This window comes from Felis catus, chromosome C2, assembly GCF_018350175.1.
Source record: "Felis catus isolate Fca126 chromosome C2, F.catus_Fca126_mat1.0, whole genome shotgun sequence".
In the NCBI taxonomy this organism is placed as follows: domain Eukaryota; kingdom Metazoa; phylum Chordata; class Mammalia; order Carnivora; family Felidae; genus Felis; species Felis catus.
Genome location: NC_058376.1, coordinates 147,097,242 through 147,120,142, shown reverse-complemented (window position 1 = coordinate 147,120,142; position 22,901 = coordinate 147,097,242). Strand labels below are relative to the sequence as shown.

General features: G+C 35.1%; 1 protein-coding gene across 1 annotated transcript in view; it reads right to left on the bottom strand.

The window, feature by feature from the left end:
• Positions 1-22,901, bottom strand: part of STT3B (STT3 oligosaccharyltransferase complex catalytic subunit B) — a 105,921-nt gene that overhangs the window by 21,151 nt on the left and 61,869 nt on the right. Inside the window, exons 4-5 of the mRNA XM_023260648.2 lie at positions 14,408-14,473; positions 12,588-12,687 (exon numbers count right to left, since the gene is read on the bottom strand). Of these exons, the coding sequence (XP_023116416.1) occupies positions 12,588-12,687; positions 14,408-14,473 (166 nt within the window). The remainder of the gene's footprint in view (positions 1-12,587; positions 12,688-14,407; positions 14,474-22,901) is intronic.

Sequence of the window (22,901 nt, the reverse complement as noted above, 5' to 3'; positions counted from 1 at the left end):
CAAAAAGTAAAAAGTAAAAGTCTCTAGCCCGATTTACTTCCCTAAGTCATTTAATAATTACTTTTCCAGAATTAATCACTAAAAGATATGGTGAGCACACATAAGCACATTCATATGCATATTCTCTCTCTTCAAATGGGACTATACTATGCTTGGCGATATAAAAACTTTAGCAATCACTTGCTTGGGAACTACTGAAGTTTCCTCCCAGGGATTTGCTCAAGTTCATTTCCAGACTTATTCAAAAAGGAGAATAAGCCTTCTAATATTCTCAATTCAGTGTTTTTATGCAACTTCATAGAGACACTACCATTAGTAAAGAAAAAAACTCTATACAGAAGCAGATGCACTAGTAATGAGTGATGGAGAGGAATTCAAGAAAAAGAACCTCAATCTCAGATAACATAAAACACCAGGTAGGATGTTAATTTGTATTATTTTGTAAACAGAGGTTAATGTCAAATTAAACTAAATTAATAGAAATAAGTTCAACAATATTTTACCTTTGAATACTCCTATACATATTAGATTTGCACCAGTGATACAAAGCTGATAAATGTGATACACGCAATAATCCAAAGATCACCATTTTCTTTTAAGAGAACTGGATTCATGTTTCCCTATATTTCCTATTTTTTGGATCACTGATCTTGAGATGTTTACATAGGGGAACAGATGTTCCTTCTCATAGCACTTTTTACTACATAGACAGTACTTCCATTAAATTAAAGTCAGGACTGCTTGCCAGGTAATATAAAATATCACAAACTCATCTTACTTAATACTGTCCTCCTCCTTGAATCTGTAAAATTAGATAGACATCTCTGTACCTCAGTTTAAATTCCATTTACAAAACCCATGTTTTGAAACACAGAAAATAAGAATTAGACATACTTGAGTAGAAAAAGTGAAATAACGCTCAATTCTTAACTTCACTACAAAGTGAACTCCACGCTTTGTACAACAGCATCTAACAGTGTGTTTAAAAATTACCTAATTAATTCATTCAAATATTAACTTTATGTAATTATGGTCCAGGCATTCTAAGGATACAAAAACCCTATTAAGATCAATCCTATCCTCTAAGCATTAGACATCTATTTGGGAAAAGCAGAGATGTACACAAATAACCATAATACAATGAAACAAATACATGTCACAAAGGTTAAAAAAACAAAACAAAACCCTAGCTCTATAAAAACTTCAAGGAGTGAGAGATCTCTTCTTGACATGAGCACTGAAGAGACAGTGGACAACATCTGTACCATTCTCTAATGTTCTAAGAAGACCTCAACAACACAAACCCATAGATAGCAACCATTCCCCACTAATTGTTCCTATGAACTCTCTAGGAAACTTGACCAAATTACTACCTACGACTATCACAACTTTCAATCGATCCATGTTAGCCTACTTTTCTTGCCCTTTTAACCAGAAGAACAAAGCTTTCCATCAGAGTAATGAACTCTAAGAAAATGCACGATACCAACAGTGTTGTAAATCATTTATTACATCATGAAAATGTGACCACACTGCCATCCTGTGGAAGCACAGTTACTGGCATTCACTACTGCATATGATACTCCCAATGTGCTCGAAGAATTCCAGGAAAAATGGCCATTCTCTATTATTGTTTATTTGCCACCAAAGAAAATCCCTTTGACTTGACTCAAATAGTAATCTTCTAAACAGAGCTTAACTATCTTTCACTGTTAAAATATTTATTTTTTTATCCAACGGTATGGGGTAGGGCCAGATTCATACAGAAACTACCATCCTTGACTTAACATGCACGAATAAGTTGTTATATACAATTAATTAAAAGGCACTGAAACTTCTGATTCAAGCTCCATTAAAATTGTAAGTTTTCAAGAAGTTCCTGTTGCTCCCCAACTAACCTTTAAGGACCTCCTCTCTGACAAAGCAAAGACTTATATTGATGGTACTCTTTACACTTATAAAATACTACTGTACTTCCTTTTATTTAAAGTTGGAAAATATTTTGTGAATATTGTATTTCCATTAACTTTGATCCACTATTAAATCACCTTAGCATTTTTTTAATGTTCATTCATCTTTAAGAGAGAGACAGACAGACAGCACCCGTGGGAGGGGGGGTGGGGCAGAGAGAGAGACACAGGATCTCAAACAGGCTCCAGGCTCTGAGCTGTCAGCACTGAGCCTGACTCAGGGCCTGAACTCAGGAACCGTGAGATCATGACCTGAGCCAAAGTCGGACGCTTAACCAACTAAGCCACCCAGGCACCCCATACCACCTTAGCATTTCTGAGCTGCTTCATCTCCTGGTTGATATTTAATGGAAAGGGCTAACAAAATATTCCTTTGCCGTCCCAATTCTCTCTAAACCAAAGCAATATTAACCAAAAGAAACACAGTGGGGAAGTATTTTATAATCCAACCAATCTTGCTTCATTATTAACAAATATGATTAAAGAACCGTAAGACTGTTGAAGCTTTTGATTTATAAAGATACTTAACTACTTGATTACTGTGAATCCTGGGTAAATAAGCAGGATGAAGAATGGTAAGAAACACAAATCAAAGCTTAAAAATGAAACAAAACATAAAAAAACATTAATTCTTCTTTACCAGCAGAGAAATATAATTTTTAACAAACACAGTAAAAAAAATAATTTTTCTTTTCCAAAAATGCTGCTCATCGTTCATTTTGGAGAGAATGAATCTTTGAAACAGATGTTTTACAAGTTCGATTTGTAAAAAGCAGCAATGACTTGTTCAAAACACTTGAGAGACACTTCATCATAACTTTTAAAAACAGCATACATATTTCATACTGATACATAAGATGAAATCAAGAATACAGCAGAAAGTAAATAAACATCCGGGTTTCGGTTTTATTTGTATCATGTGAAAGAATTACGCACTTATTTTCTGGCCATGGTTGATGAGTTACAGAAGTGTATTAAAATATAAACTAAGTTGTGTGTATTTAAAGACTATATGAAGAACTCAAGAAATATGTATAATTTTTACATAACATAAAAGTATTAATGATCCTAATTAACACCTTTAGAGCTAAGTTTAGTTACTAAACTTAATATGCCAAGAAACAGTAATAGACAAATATCAGCAACCTCAATTCACTCATAAACAAAACAAAGTAAATATTTTAAACCATGCAGAATCACAAATCATGTTATCACTAAAAACCTAAAAACACTTTTTTAAATTCTTCTTAATCTATCTTTTTCTTAATGTCAACTATTGTGGTTAAGTGGCTTCTTAATTCATTTAACTAATACCACTAAGACTCTGTTAACTTATACTACACAAAAGCAAACCTTTGGACTTCGGAATATAAAATTCTCAGTAAAGCAGACCCTTAAAGGAAATCTCAGATCTGTTCTTCTAGATAAGAATACCAAATGATTTATTGCTTCTGTTTAGTTTGCAGAACATGAATATTCCTTGTTTCTATTCACTGAAAAAGTTTTTTTTGATTAAGCTAATGATTACTGCTACATCATAGGTAAGACTTGTTCTAAATATCCTGGGTCTTAAAGTAAGAAGATAGTAGAAGACTAATCCCGTGCAAACTAAATAATGAGTTATATTAACAATACTGATGGCAGCAGAAGCAACAGCATCTTCGAGTGTGCCCCTGAAGTAAATTTTCCCCTAAAGTAATCACTGAGAAAGTTTTATTATAAACCAGTTTAAAGAAAATTTCCCTATCCACTTCCTCCGATAATTAGTTTCAATTACCTACTGTAAGACAGACATCTGGAAAACTCACTTTATGGAACTAATATTGCAAATTCTAGTGAAATTTTTAATGAAAACTTGGTACAAAAATTGGGGGAGGGGCAATTATGATAGTCCCTGTTTGTCTGTCTGCTCTTGGCTCATGTTCCCTTGAAGATACAAAAAAGAAAGGCAAATCAATTAAGTCAAAATAAGATATCAGTAACAAATTGTAAACATTCTATGCAGCATGGGAAAATCATGTTTTAATGGTATATGGACATATTCAATCCTTATAAAAATCTAATTCATCTATAGGCTATAAACGTAATCTTTTATTGTGGTAAGAATTTATCTGCCACAAATACAAAACTGTATAACCCTTTATTACTTTCAATATCTGAGATCTAAACTATCAAAATGATTTTAGTTTATTTACATTCTGAAGCCCTTCTAAGAGTTATTTTATAATTTAAAAAAGTTGCTAATTAATAGGTTTTAAAGATGTTTTATTACCTATAACTATGTATTAGCAGAAATGGCAGACACCTCTTTGATATTTAGCATTTCTAGCCTGTAAAATGTTACTGGCAATTAAACAAAATACATTTCTGTAGTAAGAAACATAATTCTTATGTTGCTTTTTGAATTCTTAGCTGACTTAGAGAAGTCATTTGAGAAAAAACTAATTCTATTCTATTTGGTTGTAATTTTTTCCTTCCTGAGTTTTTATTTATTGTAAAATGCAGCAAACCTTAATTTCTTGGGAAAATTGCCCTCTAAGGCAGTACAAGTTATGTGCAAGACCAAATATGTTACTTCTCTTCTATTCTGATTACCCCAAGCCTCCCCCCATGCTAGGACCCCATGCTATTGTCCTATAGTCTGTTATTTCACAATACTCCTAACTCTTCTTTCCAGGAGGCTTCCCAAGGCCTAAGAATGGGATATATTAATAAGGTATTAGTATAGACAGTGAAGAGTCAATGTCATAAATATTTTATCTCTTAAACTTCATGTGAACAAATGGGACCTGTTTCTGATCTCAAGTTCATAAAATTAAACCCCTTCATGGTGTTTTTCAAGGGACACTACCAAAACAAAGAATTCTAGATATTTCAAAAAATAAAATTGGTAGTTTTCCCTATTTAAACAGACATCAGACTTTATTTTTCAAAAGAATGCACTTAGGGGTGCTTGGATGGCTCAGTCAGTTGAGCGTCTGACTCCTGATTTTGGCTCAGGGCACAATCCCAGAGTCATGAGATTGAGCTCTATGTAGGGTTCCACACTCATGGAACCTGCTTACATGCGCGCGCGCGCACACACACACACACACACACACACACAGTGCACTTAGGAGCAGAGACAGAAAAGTGTATTTGTGTGTAAGCAGAAATTTGATGGATGGCAGCTAAATCTCAAAAGGGTAGAAATAATAAGATGGTTAACAGCATCTAAAATTGGAAAACAAAAATCAAGAAATAGGAGTTTCGGGGCGCCTGGGTGACTCAGTTGGTTAAGCAACTGACTTCAGGCTCAGGTCATAATCTCATGGTTCGTGAGTTCGAGTCCTGCATCAGGCTCTGTGCTGACAGCTCAGAGCCTGGAGACTCTTCGGATTCTGTGTCTCCCTCTCTCTCTGCCCCTTCCCTGCTCACGTTCTGTGTCTCCCTCTCTCAAAAATACACCTTCGTAATTTTTTTTTTTTTTTTAAGAAACAGGAATTTCATTTTGTGCTACTATGATTTATAATAAGAAACATACATTTGGTCTTCATCCACTGTTCTGGCAGAGAGCTCCCAAAACCCTTGGAACTTCCTAAGTGAGGAGAATGATTAAGGTTCTTTTATTGTATCACTGAGGTGACTTTTGCACCTCACCTAAGATGAAGGCTGGTTGCCAGAGGGAACCAACCACATGATCGGAAGGCTGGAATTTCAGCCCCACCCCCCTGACCTCCAGGGATGGGAGAGGGGCTCAAGATTGAATTCAATCACCAACGGCCAATGGTTTGATCAACCATGACTATGTAATGAAGCCTCCATAAAACCTCCAAAGGACAGGGTTCCAAGAGCTTCAGGTTGAGAAAGTGGAGATTTGGGGAAAGTGGAGTGCCTAGCAAGAGAAGGGAAGCTCAATGCTCTTTCCCCATACCTGGCCCAATACATCTCTTCCATTTGCATGTTCCTGAATTACATACACCCTTTTATAATAAACCTGTAATCTTGTACTCTAGCAAATTAATCAAACCAAGGAAGAGGTCATGGGAACCTCGGATTTACAGTCATACGGTCAGAAGTACAGGTGACAACCCGGACTTGTGTCTGGCATAAAAGCAGAGGCCAGTCTTATGGGACTGAACCCTTAACCTGTGGCATCTGATGGTACCTAAGGATAGACGATATCACAATTGAGTTGAATGTTAGGACACTTAGCTGGTGTCAGGGAACAGTTTGGTGGTGTGGCAAACCTCCCACACATGTTGGAATTGGTGGTTTAGAAAGTACATTCGTGGTAAAAACCAAAAGAAACAACTGAAAGAACTCTAAGTGGTTGTCTCAAGATAAGAATTTAAGGACTAAGCCAATTAAGGAAAAGGTAGAGAAAAGAACTGCTGATTTTGCTTTTAAGCTTTGTAGTAATATTTGACTTTCTCAATTATATACATTATCTTAAAATTTTAAATTGTATATAAAAATAAGCACACCACTCTATTATTGTGTTTTAGCTGCTCTGTGATGCTCTATGTAACACACCAGTGTCATTTCTCTGCTATATTTTTCATAATCAAAATAGCTGTGGTGAAAGTTTATCTACATTTAAAACAAAAAACAATCTTTAGTCATCCTCAGTCTTTATAATCACCTCTTGGCCTCTGGCATTCTTTCTTCTTTCTTAAAAAATTTATTTATTTTGAGAAGAGCACAAGCAGGGGAGGAGCAGAGAAAAAGAGCAAATCCTAAGCAGGCCCCGCGATGTCAGTGCAGAGCCTGACATGGGTCTCAAGCTCACGAACTGTGAGATCACGACCTGAGCCTAAATCAAGAGTTAGACGCTTAAGTGTCTAAGCCACCCAGGCGCCCCCAGAACTTTTTCTTCTTACCTGGCTATTCCTTCATAATTTTAACATTAACAACAGAGGCCAACACTTAAATAACACTTTGTGTTAGCCCTTTTATGAGCACTTTTCATTATCCTTAAATTCTACAAGGTGGGAATTATTATTATCTCTGTTTGACTCATGAGGACATTAATTAAGGCATAAAGAAATTAAGTAATCCGCCCAAAACTGCTAGTAAGTGACTAGTGGTAAAGTGACCACTAGTAAGTGACTAGACCAGGAAATTGAATCCTGTTAACTTGGTTCTGCAGTACATGCTCTTTTTAAAGAGTTTTTTTTCTTTTTAAAATTTATTTATTTTTAGAGAGAGGGAGAGCAAAAGTGGGGAAGGAGCAGAGAGAATCCCAAGCAGGCTCCCGTTATCAGCACAGAGCCTGATGTGGGACTCAATCCCATAAACCGAGAGATCATGACCTGAATGGAGATCAAGAGTGGGACACTCAATCAATTGAACCACCCAGGTGCCCCTGTAGTGCATACTCTTTACCCTGTTATGGCACTTCTCATTTATGGTTACATCATCACAAACCCTCTGTAAGTCTATTTCTATACTATTTTCTCCTCTCAAGATCATGATTTATCTCCAAAACTTTCAGAAGGACAGTCAGTTGGAAAGCCTAACAAGACCTTCCTGAAACTTAAAAGTCAAAACTGATCTTCACAAACTCCTTCTCATTTCCATTTTGTTCATATGCTATGATTACAATGTATTAACGGATATCAATTACATTGATGGCCCTAGAAAAGGGCCATCTTTTGATCATCTATGCATCCTAATGGCTAGCACAAAACTAAGTATTAAACATTTAATCCTCTACTGAACTGATTTGCTCCAAAAAAAAAAAAAAAAAAACAGGAAAGAAAGAAAAGGTAAAATTAGGCAAACTAAATTCTAGTGCTTCCAAGCTTTTTACGTGCTTGTAGAATTTTTGCATGCAATTTTTACGTCTGTTGTTGTGTAGCATTAGATATGTTTTGTTTATGTATGGCAAGTATAAACATGATGCCTAAAATTTATTGGTTTTACTTAAAAAAATATTTTTTTTAAATTAAGAAAGTTTTTAAAATAAGCTCTATGCCCAATATGGGGCTTTAACTCATGACCCCAAGATCAAGAGTCACATGTTCTACGGACTGACACAGCCAGGGACCCCTCTGGTTTTCTTTTTAATTCATTCAATAGCAGGACTGTCTTTTCTTCACTCACAAACTCTACAATCCTAGAACAATTTGTACAGAACTAAAGTATGTGGTATATGTCTATAATACTTTGCTCTTTATATGATGGTTCCACCAGCAAATATTACCATAAAAATGTAGTTTAGATATAATATAAAAAGTGATTCTGTTACTCTCTTCTTACTCAAATGACCTCAACGAAAGAACACACACAATAAGCAAATTCTTCAGTGACATTTAAAAATCACTTATCAATACTAGAAACTAGTTTCTTCCTGCTCTTTAAGTTATTCTAATTTAAAATTTTAATTCTAATAAACCATGAGATAAAATTCACATTTCTATAAATGAAAAAGTCTCATTTATTATGAATTTAGTACATGCTCATTGTAGAAAATTTGGAAAGCAGAGAAAAATATGAAGAAAAAGTATCACTAGTAATCCTTGCTGTCTGCTTTTTATTAACTTTTTCCTAACTCACCAAATACCAAAAAAGATTACATTTAATGATGCCATATTATTTCATGATTTGGCAACACTACAATTTAAGTGTAACTTAAAAATTAAAATTTCTCTATTGGACATTTAAACTATTTTCAATTATAAGTAACACCATAATGAACACTGCTAAACATGTCTTCATATCTTTAATAATTTCTTTATTATGTAAAGTGTGATTAAACATTTCTAAAGGTTAAATGATTTTACATCCATTAGTGTTATGCGATACCTGTAAACCACTCTCTCTATAAATGCAAATTAAGATATGGGTGTTCTTTCTTCTTATTAAAACATCAGAATCCTATTTGTGACATAACTGTGTGTAATTCACTTCCCAATATGGTGAATACACCAAGTACAAAATATATCTTCACAAAATAATTTAACTTTCTTCCCACATAAATTTCAAGGGGCTTTTCTTTTCCCTTGCCCCTCAACCCCCCACTCCTGTGCCACACATACCCTATACATCCACATTATCTTCCATGTGCCCCTCTTTCCACATGTGAACAAACTTTTGAGTTTTCCCTGGCTTACCAATGGATTCTAAAGACACGTGCAAAAAATCTACTGAAAGGGAAAACCATTTTTCATAATTATTTCAAATGATTCATTTTTACTTCATTTAATTTGATACTAAGAACCCAATCAAATATTTGGTTTATATGATTATGAGTTTGCCATTTATCAATCATTATTTTCTTTATCTAAATGGTTCTGCTCATGAGGAGAGAGAACTACAGACAAAGGATGTTATGTGATAAAATCAGAGGACAAACCTCTCTATGTAGCTTTATAATGCCTTCAAATTTTCCAGGACCATTAAGTTAGGTTAAATTGAACTTAAATCTTGATACATTTGGGATCAAGTAGAGAATAGCTGATTCTTCTATACCATCATTTCCCATCCATTTAAAAGTAAACTATGAAAGAGTATACAAATCACCTAAAATACCCTTAATCATATGAATGGAATAAGCTATAAAACAAGGAAGGTGGGGGTAGAGAATCTCAACACTACAAAATTATCTGAGGTGTTTACTAATCTAACTTCACACATACATATAATATCCCTGAACTACTTTAGTTTTCTTCCCTCTGAAAAGAAGAAACATTTTCAAGAGCCAACCAAAGCAGTATTAATTGCGTACTTTTTGAAAAGTTACCATAGAAATCCTATTTGCCAAATACAAGGTCTTTCCTTAATTCTCACCCTACTAGATCTTAGTACTAACACTCAAGGGAAGTTGGACACTGTTCATGTTTTCAACTTTTATGTAGAAAATCCTTTCATTTGACTGACCTCCTTAACAATGTATGTATCTAGCTCCTTCTATTTTGGCTCTTCTTCCTCTTCCTGATTCAGGGACATTTCACAAGTCTATTCCTCAATCTGCTCCCCACTCTATTCCCCTGACCATTAAATTTTCAAGACCCAGAAGTTTTTAAATTAAACAAATTTTTAGTTCCTCCCCTATTACATTTAACTTAAAAAATTTCTCTACTTACATATCTCTAAAACTAAAAGTTGAGACTTGAAGTTTAATCTATCATTCTACTTTCTGGATCCTAAAGACTGTTTACAGTGTTTTCAGGGTAGAGATATATCACAGGCTAATGTATTTCAACAGTAAGGTATTTATTTACATGGTAGGCATACAGTTTTAATAGAAATAGGAATTTGTAGCATCATGGGCTATGGAGCCAAAACTTCTAAGTTCAGGCCTAAATCACATGGTCTTGAGCAAATTCTGTCCTTTTTTGCTTCCTCATCTGTAAAATCAGGACAGTAACAGTACCTACACTACTCTCTCACAATGTGGTTATGAAAATTAAATGAGTTAGATACATGTAAACAACTTAGTCTGTCGTATCAAATAAGCACTTGATAATATATTATTTCAGTGGTGACTGTTATAAAGTATGCTGAAATGACTATATATGAACTCTTTAAATTGATATGGTAAACACCCTATATAATTCACCCTTTTAAATATGCCATAGAGTGCTTTTCCTTATTATAGTCATAAAGTTGTGTATTTATTACCACTATCTAATTCCAGAACACTTCCTCATCCCCAAAGAAACCTCATTCCCATTAGCAGTCACTCTTCCATTCCCCAAACCTCTGGCAACCACTAAACCTATTTACTTTCTGTCTCTAAGGATTAGTCTATCCTGAACATTTCATACAAAAAGAATCCTACAATTATACATGGACTTAAGTGTCTGGCTTATTTTACTTAGCATAATGTTTTCAAGCCTCACAACATATCGGTACTTCATTCCTTCTTACGGCTAAATAATATCCTACTATATGAATATACACACTTTATTTATCCATCAGTTGGTGGACATTTGGGGTGTCTTCACTTTTTGGCTATTAGGGATAATAAATATTGCAACGTACATCAGTGTACATGTTTCTGTGTGAATAGTTACTGTCAATTCTCTTGGGGGTATACCTGGGAGTGGAATTACTGGGTCATAGGGTAACTCTCCGATTAAGTTTTTGAGGAACTGCCAGACTACTGGGTTTATTTTGTTGTTTTTTTTAATTTTTTAATTTTTTTTAAATTTTTTTTTTAATTTATTTTTGAGACAGAGAGAGACAGAGCATGACCAGGGGAGGGGCAGAGAGAGAGGGAGACACAGAATATGAGGCAGGCTCCAGGCTCTGAGCTGTCAGCACAGAGCCCGACGCAGGGCTCGAATTCATGGACTGTGAGATCATGACCTGAGCCGAAGTCGGACACTTAACCGACTGAGCCACCCAGACACCCCTTTGTTGTTTGATTTTGTTTTTTTAGGTAAGTAAATAAGCTTTATCTTTCTGTTACTGCTTTCCAACAACATTGTCATACTGGAATTGTATTATTTTACTAAGACATTGGGTTCAAACCACAACTTCTCTCTTATTAATTCAACCTATAAAGGTTCTGTCTCTATCATGGATAATGAGCTCTACGATTTGAGACAACATCTATCACTAAGCATCTTATTCAAAAGATATGTTTTAAAACCTAGAGAAAAAAGTAAAGATTTCATAGAAAACAGGTTCGTCTGAATGTTCACCTTCCCAAAAGTCGCAGGTTTAAAACCTAATGGCCAGTGTATCAGTAATATGAGGTGGCATTTGGGAGGTAGTAAGGTAGTAAGGGCTTTGGGGATTAGTAACCTTTTAAAAGAGGTCCAGAGAACTAGTTCCTCCCTTCTACAATATAAGGACAAAGCAAAAAGGTACCAGCTATGAACCCTGGTTCATAAAAAAACCTGGTTTTGTAAGGAAGGGAGCCCTTACAAAAACGTGAACATTCTGTTACCTTAATCTGGGACTTTGCAGCCTCCAAAACTGTGAGAAATTTCTGTTGTTTACATGCTATGTAGCCTGTGGTATTTTGTTTTAGCAGCCCAAATGGATGAAGGTACTCTGTCGTATACTATACAGAAAAGGTTTTCAAAAGTTTATTAAACTGTTTACTCTCACAGTGACTGTGCTGAATTTGAATAATATGCATATGTGAATGATTTTCTTTTCCTTTTTTAGTTTTTTTTTTTTTAACGTTTATTTATTATTGAGAGACAGAGACACACAGAGCGTGAGCAGGGGAGGGGTAGAGAGAGGGGGAGACACAGAATCTGAAGTAGGCTCCAGCTCCGAGCTGTCAGCACAGAGCCCGATGTGGGGCTCGAACTCACAAACTGCGAGATCATGACTTGAGCCGAAGTCGGACACTTAACCGACTGAGCCACCCAGGTGCCCCATATGTGAATGATTTTCAAGACAGAATACCCATTCCCCCAAATTAAGGAAAAACTGGGCTGACAAATATTAAATCTAGTATCTGTAGACTAATTTTTACAACAGCAAAAACTCATCAAGAAGTTGGTAACAATGTATATACGTAAAAGTGCCTGACCCACCTTATTGATACAAAAAAACAAAAAAATATATATGAAATTATTTTCACCTTCTTATGAGTAATACGGCCAAACAGAAATGGCTGTTCAATGAAACATCTCTTAGAGGTGAGATTTCAAACGTCAAATCACTCACCTATGTAGACTCTTTTGCTGTATCTCTGCATCAGTAACAGCACAAATACATGCAGTGGAATAAGGTTGATGATAAACACATAACCACCCCAAGCAGAGACCTACGGATTAAGAAATGCGAAGTTAAATAATTTAAGATGTCTGCTTTTAAAAATAAATTCAGTTTTATTTGTCATGACAATCTAAACATATAATGGACAAATATAAACAAACAGTAGGATTTTTAGCAAGTGTGACAGATGCTTAAAATTGATTTACGAAGCCTACATATAACCTATTTCTATGTATTATTAAAATAATAATCCCATAAATCCAACATGCTTTTCTATATTCACTGGAGAAATGGTCAGATTAAACTTAATAACACTGAGAACATTATAATTTTGAATTGGTAGTAAAAAGTCTGTCATAAAGGTGAGGATTCTTAAGATACAGATCATAAATTTTTAAAAGGGAAGAGAAAGGCTTTTACTTCCCTCACTTTTGATAACTACATTGCAAGAAGCTTCACTGAGAATAAGAACAATGAATGTTTAGCACCAGCCAACAACTGAACTATAAGGAACTCTCGGATAATCTGGATATGCTTCAAGATACTCAAAATAAAAGGTACTACCTTAAGTACTTATTTCATACTAAGGGATTACAAATCAAGATTCCATTTTAATGTTTAGCATGTATCATAAAGTTAGACTGTTCTATCAGAATAACAGAGTATGTTCTGGTCTAATTTTTTTTTGTATGGTTCTTTAAATTTTTTTTTTTTTTTTTTTTTTTTAAAGTAAGCTATATGCCCAATGTGGGGCTTGAACTCACAACCCTGAGATCAAGAGTTACATGCTCTACCAGCTGGCTCTGTTTCGGTAAAGATAATGTTTATTTTCGACCAACAGTATTACTTTTTTGAGTATATTCAATAGGCAATAAGCTCTTGTCAAGAACAAAGTTGTGGGTGTACATTAATAATCAAAAGCTTGAAAGAACCATTTGACCAATAGACACAGTAAGACACTAGATGTTTAATATATGCATTCTAACAATGCTGCCCATACCTAAAATATTTCAGAACCACTTGTAATGAACTGCCTTCGGTATACAATAAAGAACATGTTTACTGCTTCACTGACATGCTATTTTACACCAAAAACAATGTTACTCTGATTGAGCAGGGGTTCTAAGTGAAGGACTTTGAATTACCTCCAAAATTTAAATGTAAACTTCAAAGAGAATGAGTTTTCTATTACTTGGGTACAAGCGCACAGAATGTGCCTGGCCTTAACCACTTTAAAAGGGGCATGGATAATTTGGATGCACAAATTCCATGCTATGTGTTCAAAAACAAACAAACAAAACCTTACCTAAAATTATCACTAGTTTTCAGCACAAGACTACTAGATCATAGTCTGTGGTGTGGGAAAAAAGGCAGGAGAATGAAGAGGTAATTCTGAACCCCAACCTAAGTAATCTGTTGAAAAAAGTACGTAGGTAGTTTACCTAGAGGATAGCACCATTATTTAGGTAAAGTTGTACATCTGAAAAGAAAAATTGTTTCACTTGCTGCAAATATTATAGTTGAGGGATTGGCATTTATTAGCCCTCCCCACTAAAGCAAAGTCCATACATACTCCAGAGATGGGGGTAGGGAAGAGGAGGATAGCAGTAATGAAGGGGACTATATTAAACAAAATTAAAATCCAAAGATTTTAGGAAAAAAGGAAGTGGAGAACTAGTCTGGATGAGAAGAAAATGATGAAGACGAGGAATTGGTCTAACTGTGAAAGACTTGCCAGACCTTCTATAATTTCAATAATGAATTCTTACCATATAGAAATATGATAAGCAGCAGCACATCGTCCAAAAAACTGACCCAGTTTTTACAGATTTTACCTAAAAAACAAGCAAATGTTTATCAATGTTCCTGATGAAAAAAAAAAAGTTAAATATTTAGTAAGCTTGTACTACAAAAAGCCAAAGTTATTAAAAAAGTACAGAGGTTTTATTCAGATATTCAGATCCACTTAAGATATGCATTTAGAACACCAGGCAACAGTCAGACATTTTATAAATAGCCTTGATTTTTCTGTTGTTGTTATACAGTTTTCAGTAAAAACAATCATCTTAAAAAAAATTATATTTTCCTATTTGCTTTATTTTCTATTTTAAAATGATTAACATCAACAAATTAAGATTTTAACTAAATAATTTGTTCAGCAGAACTACATTTTTACATAGTTGGTCTTCTTAATCTGTTATTTTTCATTTGAATATATACATCTTGTATAGAATTCTAATTATAAGCATCCATTTTTGAAAACCTATCATCTAGAAATTTTCAGATACCATAACCAATATCAACAATTAATAAAAATTGGGGTGTCTGGGTGGCTCAGCTGGTTAAGCATCCGACTCTTGATTTCATTTCAGGTCATGATCTCACTGTTGTGAGATCAAGCCCCATGTAGGGCTCCACCATGAATGTGGAGCCTTCTTGGATCTTCTCCCTCTCTCTGTCCTTCCCCCTCTCACATACACACTCTCTCTCAAAATAAATAAACATTAAAAAAACCCAATAATCAATAAATAATTATCTGTATCTTCAAGATATTGATATTCCTAAAGAAATTTCTAGGATATGTCAGTAAAATTCTCTATCACTCTGAACCAGAAAGACAACCTGCAATCGATGAAAGTTTCAAAAAAATAACATCTCTACTGTCTAAAACAGAACAAAACAAAACAAAAACAAAAAACAACAAAAAACTAACCAAAGAAATAATTCCCAGATAAATGTGTATGTTCGTCTGAAAATAACAGTTTGGTTCAGAAAACTAAATTAAAAAAAATTTTTTTGAGTTTATTTTGAGAGAGAGAGAGAGAGAGAGAGAGCACATTCAACACATACACAAGTGGGGGTGGGACAGAAAAAAGGAAAGACAGAATCCCAAGCAGGCTCTGTGCCATCAGTGCAGAGCCCAATACATGGCTCGAACTCATGAACTGTGAGATATGACTTGAGCTGAGATCAAGAGTTGGACATTTAACTGATTGCGCGCCCAGGTGCCCCAGAAAACTAAATTTTAAGTTTCAAAAACACAAGTTCTAAATAGTTTATTTATGCCAAGGGTAAAGAGTCATCTTTAAAAAATAAATCGAATATTCGAAAGACATGATAAGCCTAAGTCCCATTACAAGCAATTCTGATTAAAAGAGTTATCTCCATGTTCTGATAGGAAGTTCAAATAGTTAATACTATATTCTACATACCTAATTTCAAGGAATTTACTTTTAAAATGAGCCTCTACTAATATATTAAAACAAACTATAGGTGACATGTAATCTTTGGGGGAATTGTAAAGCACACACACACACACACACAATGAAAGGAGGGAAAGAAGAAAGAAACATTCCTGGTTTACAGCACTTAAAGATATTATCAGACTAACTTCTGTTACATAGTGAAAGACTGCTTTGAATTCAACATCATAGTGTATGTGTGTGACAAAACACCCCCCCCACCACTGCCAAAACCAGCTTGACCTATGCTAAAATGTGAATAAGGAAGGCAGCATATTAAAATTTTGACAATTTTAAAAATAAAAAAATTCCCAGGGCAGATTAGAAATGATTCCTATAATATCCGATCTCCAGAGAGATTGGAGAAGTGAGTTGGAACCAAGTGCTAATGAGAAAATCACATAGAGACCAAAAGACAAATTAGAGAGACCAAAAATGATTTTTAAAAAGGAAAGCAGCTACCAGGGAAATGGGAAAGAAAAGAATATTCAGAAAGCCTACTTCTAAGTGGGGAGACTAGAAGAAATAGTGTTGTTAGAGGATGAGATGAGCCAGAAACAAAAAGAAATCCCAAGGAATGGAGGACAGAAAACTATCGTAGGTAGATCAATAAACAAGAAAAAAAAAAAAAGATTCTACATAGAGACTGAAAATTAAAAGGACAGGTCATCCAGTAAACTGGAGGTAGAGATGACGAATGTTGAGGTTAAACTTGCAAACGACCGTTCAGTCTTTTACATTTGTGTGTCAGTTATCATTTTATTGCCTCTTAGCTCCAAATGCACCCTTCAATATACGTTCTAACAACAGAGTATCTTCTAACTATTTCTCCTGTAAAGTGAGTATGATGTTAAGTTTTCTCAGCAGAGGGTGCTGAGGGAACGTTGCACAAGAGGCTCTCCAATGATTTCAGGTGCAGGCTGGAGTTGGTGGGGTGGCTGTGAGAACATCTGGTGGTGCTGACCCCAACCATGGGCCCAGAACACAGTCCTTCTGTGACTTTGCAACATTAGTCTAGAAATAACTTTCCTGCAGTCCTCTTGATATGGTAACCAAAAGCCCCATACACATTCTATCTAGAAGCTTCCTGCCACTGCACACCATACTACAAGTCACTAGCTCCGCATTCCTGAATTCCTACACTCCAGAGGGTGGTCAGTTGCTTGTCAGGCAGCTCCAACCCAGCTCTAGCTTGGCCTAACCATGAAACTTCTCTGGGGCTGGTAGGCTGAACCAGACCCTGTTCGAATGAAATCTGAATCCTTTCCAAGTTTGTCCTTCCTTGGGTACTTTCCCTCAGCCCTAGCAAATCATATACAGTTTCCTTCTATATTAGTTACTCTTCTATAGCAGCTAATAATTCTCTATATAAAATTCCCCTTATTTAACCTACTGGGATTGATGGGGCCCAGTCCTGTATAATCTACTACCAAAAAACCAAAATATATTTACAACTACTAAATATAGTCCATACCCTGAAATTTCCTCAAACTCTAAAACCAATTGTATAGGTTGAAAGAGAATGAGAAAAGGATACATACTATGAATCAAACATATTCCACTGTATTAATAATATACAGAAAAGTCTGCTAAGCTATGTTGGACACATTGTAAAACTGTAAGTCAGTCATGCCCCAACTGGAGAGGTAAGACGCAAAAGCAAGAAATACAGCCAAAGCCCAGTATGACAGAGACCATGTGATGAGTACAGACACTGAGTGGCAAAAGGTCCTTATAGATCCTGAATGTCATTGGTAACAGAAATACAAGTCAGGAGGCTAATATATGACTGAGTATTGAGATCCAAATTTACAGTGGTAGGAATGTAGACATAAAGGAGAGGCTATGTTCAAGGGCCAAATCAACATTTTTGGTGAACTAGAATTAGAGTAGTGCAGAAAAAGAAGTTGAGAACTCCTAGTTTCCTACCTTGAGGTACTACCCATCAGTGAGGAGGAGGAAGGCCAACAGATGGTAGGTATGAATGGGTGGTTTTTTAAGTCAGTCTTTCACATGTTAATATTAAAACTCCTGAATTAGAATTCTTCAACAATGGAAATATAAATCAAGAGAAAAAAATGCCTAGAAAATTCCCCAATATTAGGAAATTAAACAACATGCCTCTAAAGAGTCTAAAGGTCAAAGGAGAAATTGAGAATTAGAAAACAATTTTAACTACATGACAATAAGAACACAACATATTGAAATATACAGAGTATAGCTAAAGCAATGATTAAAGTATAATTTAAATTTCATATTAGAAAAATAGAAATAGCTAGAATAACTTAAGCATTAACCTCAACTAGCTAGAAAGGAGCAAACCAAATACAAAGTAGAATAATAAAAGTCAAGAATTCAATGAAATAGAAAACAAATACAGAGAAAAATAAATGAAACCAAAAGTTGGATAAAATTTAACTAGACTGATAAGAAAAGAGAGAAGATACAAATGACCATTACTAAGAATAAGAGAGGTAATACCACTACAGACTGTACAGAAATTCAAGAATTGCAAAAGAATATGATGTAGTATTTGTGCCAGGAAATCAGATCATTTATGTGATATGAAAATTTTCAAAAAAAAAAAGATCTTTTAAAGAAAATCAGAACAGAACTGTGTCAATAAAAATTGAATTAGTAATTAAACAATCTTCCCAGGTTCAGATGGCTTCACTGGTGAAAAGTATCAACAGTTAAGGAAGGTACAATACCAATCCTATAAAAATTCTTTCAGAGAATAGACAGGGAAACACTCCCCTAACTTATTTTAGAAGCTCAGAATAACCTTGATATCAAAGCTAGACAAAGATATCACACGAAAAGAAAACATATTAATATCCCTCATGGAAACAGAGAAAAAATTCTTAACAAAATAAAATCAACACAAAACCAACAATATAAAAAAAGATTATATGCCATAAACAAGTCCAATTTCTTCCATGAATTCAAAGTTGTTTTAACATTGGAAAAAAAAAAATTAATGCAGTGGTTCCCAACTGGGGAATAGGGACTGAATACTCCTGGCATCTAGCATGTAGAGGGAAGGGATGCTGCTAAACATTCTACAACACACAAGACAAGAAATAACTGCCTGGCCCCAAATGTCAATAGTGTTGAAGGAGAGAAACCCTGAATTAATGTAATTAAGGACAAAATCATACGAATCCTCAATAGACACAAAAAAGCTACTGACAAAATCTAATACCCATTTATGGTAAAAATTCTCAAACTGAAAATATATAAAAACTTCCTCAAGCTATGATCAAGGACATCTGTAAAAAACAACTAACATTATACTTAATGGTGAAAGCCTGAATGCCTTCCTCTTAAAATCAGGAAAGAAAGGATGTGCAGTCTCACTGCTTCTATTGAACACGCTGCTTCTACTATACTGGTTCTAACCAGTACAATCAGGCAAGGTAAAAAAATTTAATTTATGCTCTCAGAAAGATATTGTTAAAAATATAAAAAAGACAAGCTACTGACTGAGAGCAAATGTTTGCAAAACATATATCTGATAGAGAATGTATTTCCAAAATATATAAAGAGCTCTTACAACTCAATAAGAAAACAACCCAACCAAAACATAGGCAAAAGGTTTGAAGAGACATTTCACCAAAGAAGAATCAGAATGGGAAATAAGCACATGAAAAGATGCTCAATTATTAGTCATTGGAGTAAAGCAAATTAAAACCACGAGACACCACAACATACCTACTAGAATGGCTAAAATTTAAAAATCTGAACATACCATGTGCTGGTAAAAAAGTAAAAGCAATGCCTCATATTGTGATGGAGGGAATGAAAAATAATAAAGCCGCTCGGGAAAACTTTTTGGGAGCTGTTTATACAATTAAACTTGTACTTATAAACCAGCAACCCCACACCTAGGCACCTATTCAAGAGGAATACAAATATATATATGCCCATGTGCAACACTGTATGCAACTATTTATAGCCACTTTATTATCACCCAAAATTGGAAAACAAAATAAGCTACGGTACACTCATATAGTACAGCCATACATACCACTCAGCAATAAAAAACAGCAAACTACAAAATCATGCAATAATGGATGACTTAATGCTAAGTGAAGCTAAGCAAGACATAAAGGGCCACCCTTTACTGTACTGTTTCTACAACACACCTTATGGAAACCAAACTCCCAAAGATATGTAGACAGAAATCAGACCTGTGGTTTCAAGGAATTTGGGTTAAGGAGAGGAATGATTACAAAGGCACAGGGGAAAAACCTTTAAACAAAATTCTATAGGAGGCAATGATATATATGTATGCACTGTTCCTTGTACTATTTTATCTGTATCAGTCTTGTTGTTGGTGAATAGTAACAACAGAAGTAAAAATAAGCATGTACTCATCAATTTCTGTGTTCCTATAATGTTCTATACATTTACATGCATTAACTTACTTAAACTATATAATGTAAGAACGATTATTACTTCTATTTTATAGCTGATATAACAGACATGCGGGTAGTTTAAACAACTTTCAATGAACATAGAAAAAGAAAAAACAAACAAAAAAACCCAACTCTCAGTGACAATAGCTAATATTCAGAAAAGAAATATCCAGACCATGGTGGTTTGGCTTCAAAGACGGTATTCTTCACAACTTGATCTTGATTTAAAAAAATAAACAAACAAGGTTAAGGGTGCCTGAGGGGCTCAGTTGGTTAAGGGCCTGACTCTTGATATGGGCTAAGGTCATGATCTTACAGTTTGGTTCCTGAGTTGGAGCCTTGCATTGGCTAGGGCTTTGCGCTGACAGTGCAGAGCCTGTTTGGGATTTGCTCTCTTCTCTCTCTCTCTCTCTCTCTCTCTCTCTCTCTCTCTCTCTGCCTCTCCTCTGCTCTTGTGTGTGTGTGTGTGTGTGTGTGTGTGCGCGCGCGCACATGTGTGTGTGTGCTCTCTCTTTCTCAAGAGAGAGAGAAAAAAAAAACGTTAGAATCTATAGAACACGAATCTAAAAGCATATTAAAAATTGTCTGTGGGGGTGCCTGGGTGGCTCAGTCGGTTAAGTGTCAGACTTCTGCTCAGGTCATGATCTCAAAGTTTGTGAGTTTGAGCCCCACATCGGTTTCTGTGCTGACAGCTTGGAGCCCGGAGTCTGCTTCAGATTCTGTGTCTCCCTCTCTCTCTGTCCTTCCCCCACTTGCACTCATGCTCTCTCTCTCTCTCTCAAAAATAAACATTAAAAAAATTTTTTTCTTAAATGTCTGTCATCGGTGCTTTGAAAACAGAGTACTTTATCTTAAAAATTTTAAAGATGTAACTTGTTCAGCAATTGGTTTAAAAGTAAACACACCAGATGAGGAATCAGTAGACAGCTTACATTTACATTTTAGCGATTACATGTAAAATGTTTTTATCTTCATAATGTCATTTGGCTACAAACAACTTTTCAGAGTAGTCAGAGCTGTTAGTACTTTTATTTTCAATTGGTAATGATCAGATATTAAATAAACGTAATTATCTATTGCAACTCTGTAGCCAAAACATTTTTATTTCATTTATAAGGAAAGTGAATGAGATTAAAGTGTCAAATATCTTGCCACAAGTCAGAAAATAGCTTTCTATGCCAGAACTCCAAACCAACTCATTTCAAATACTGAAGCTGTTTCCACTTTAAACCCAATTTATTTTAAGTATGTTAGTTTAAAAAATAGAACACAAAACCTCACTACATAATCTTTTAGTCCTTAGGATGCTTTTCATCATTTTGTCACTCTATCATTCTTAAAAGCAATATGATAACTCAAAATGCTCAACATCACTCATCATCAGGGAAATACAGTTCAAAATCACAATGAGATACCACCTCACACCTGTCAGAATGGCTAACATGAACAACTCAGGCAACAACAGATGTTGGCGAGGATGCAGAGAAAGAGGATCTCTTTTGCACTGTTGGTGGGAATAAAAGCTGGTGCAGCCACTCTGGAAAACAGTATGGAGGTTCCTCAAAAAATTAAAAATAGAACTATCTTACAACCTAGCAATTGCACTACTAGGTATTTACCCAAGGAATACAGGTATGCTGTTTCAGAGGGGCACCTGCACCCTTTATAGCAGCACTATCAACAATAACCAAAGTATGGAAAGAGCCCAAATGTCCATCGATGGATGAATGCACAAAGAAGATGTGGTATATATATGCAATGGAGTATTACTCGGCAAACAAAAAGAATGAAATCTTGCCATTTGCATCTATGTGGATGGAACTGGAAGGTATTATGCTAAGTGAAATTAGTCAGAGAAAGACAAAAATCATATGACTTCAGTCACATGAGGACTTGAAGAGACAAAAAAGATGAACAAAAGGGAAGGGAAACAAAAATAATATAAAAACAGAGGGGGACAAAACAGAAGAGACTCATAAATGTGGAAAACAAACTGATGGTTACTGGAGGGGTTTTGGGAGGGGGGATGGGCTAAATGGGTAAGAGGCACTAAGGAATCTACTCCTGAAATCACTGTTGCACTATATGCTAACTAATTTGGATGTAAATTTAAAAAAATAAAAAAGTAAAATTAAAAAAAAAAAAGCAATATGATAACTCACAATTTCCCCTACCAGGTCACCAACTTCATTTAACTCTAAATAATCAACATATATAAAAGCACCAGTTCCACACTGTGTTCTATAAAAGCATCTGCTGAATTAATTAAAAAAAAAAAAAAAATTAAGCCGCTTAAAAAAAGAATGTTGTAATGGAGACTCGGAAATAAAATTCATATGGAAATACAAAGGACCCCAAATGGCCAAACAAAAATTATTAGTGTATACAATTATTTTTTTTTTAATGTTTATTTATTTTGAGAAAGAGCAAACAGGGAAGGGGCAGACAGAGAGGGAGAGAGGATGTCTGAGGCAGGGCTCAGAGACTGACACAGGGCTCAAACTCATGAACCATGAGATCATGACCCAAGCCAAAATCAAGAGTTGGACACTTAACTGACTGAGCCACTTAGGCACCCCAAGAGCTAGTATTATTTTAAC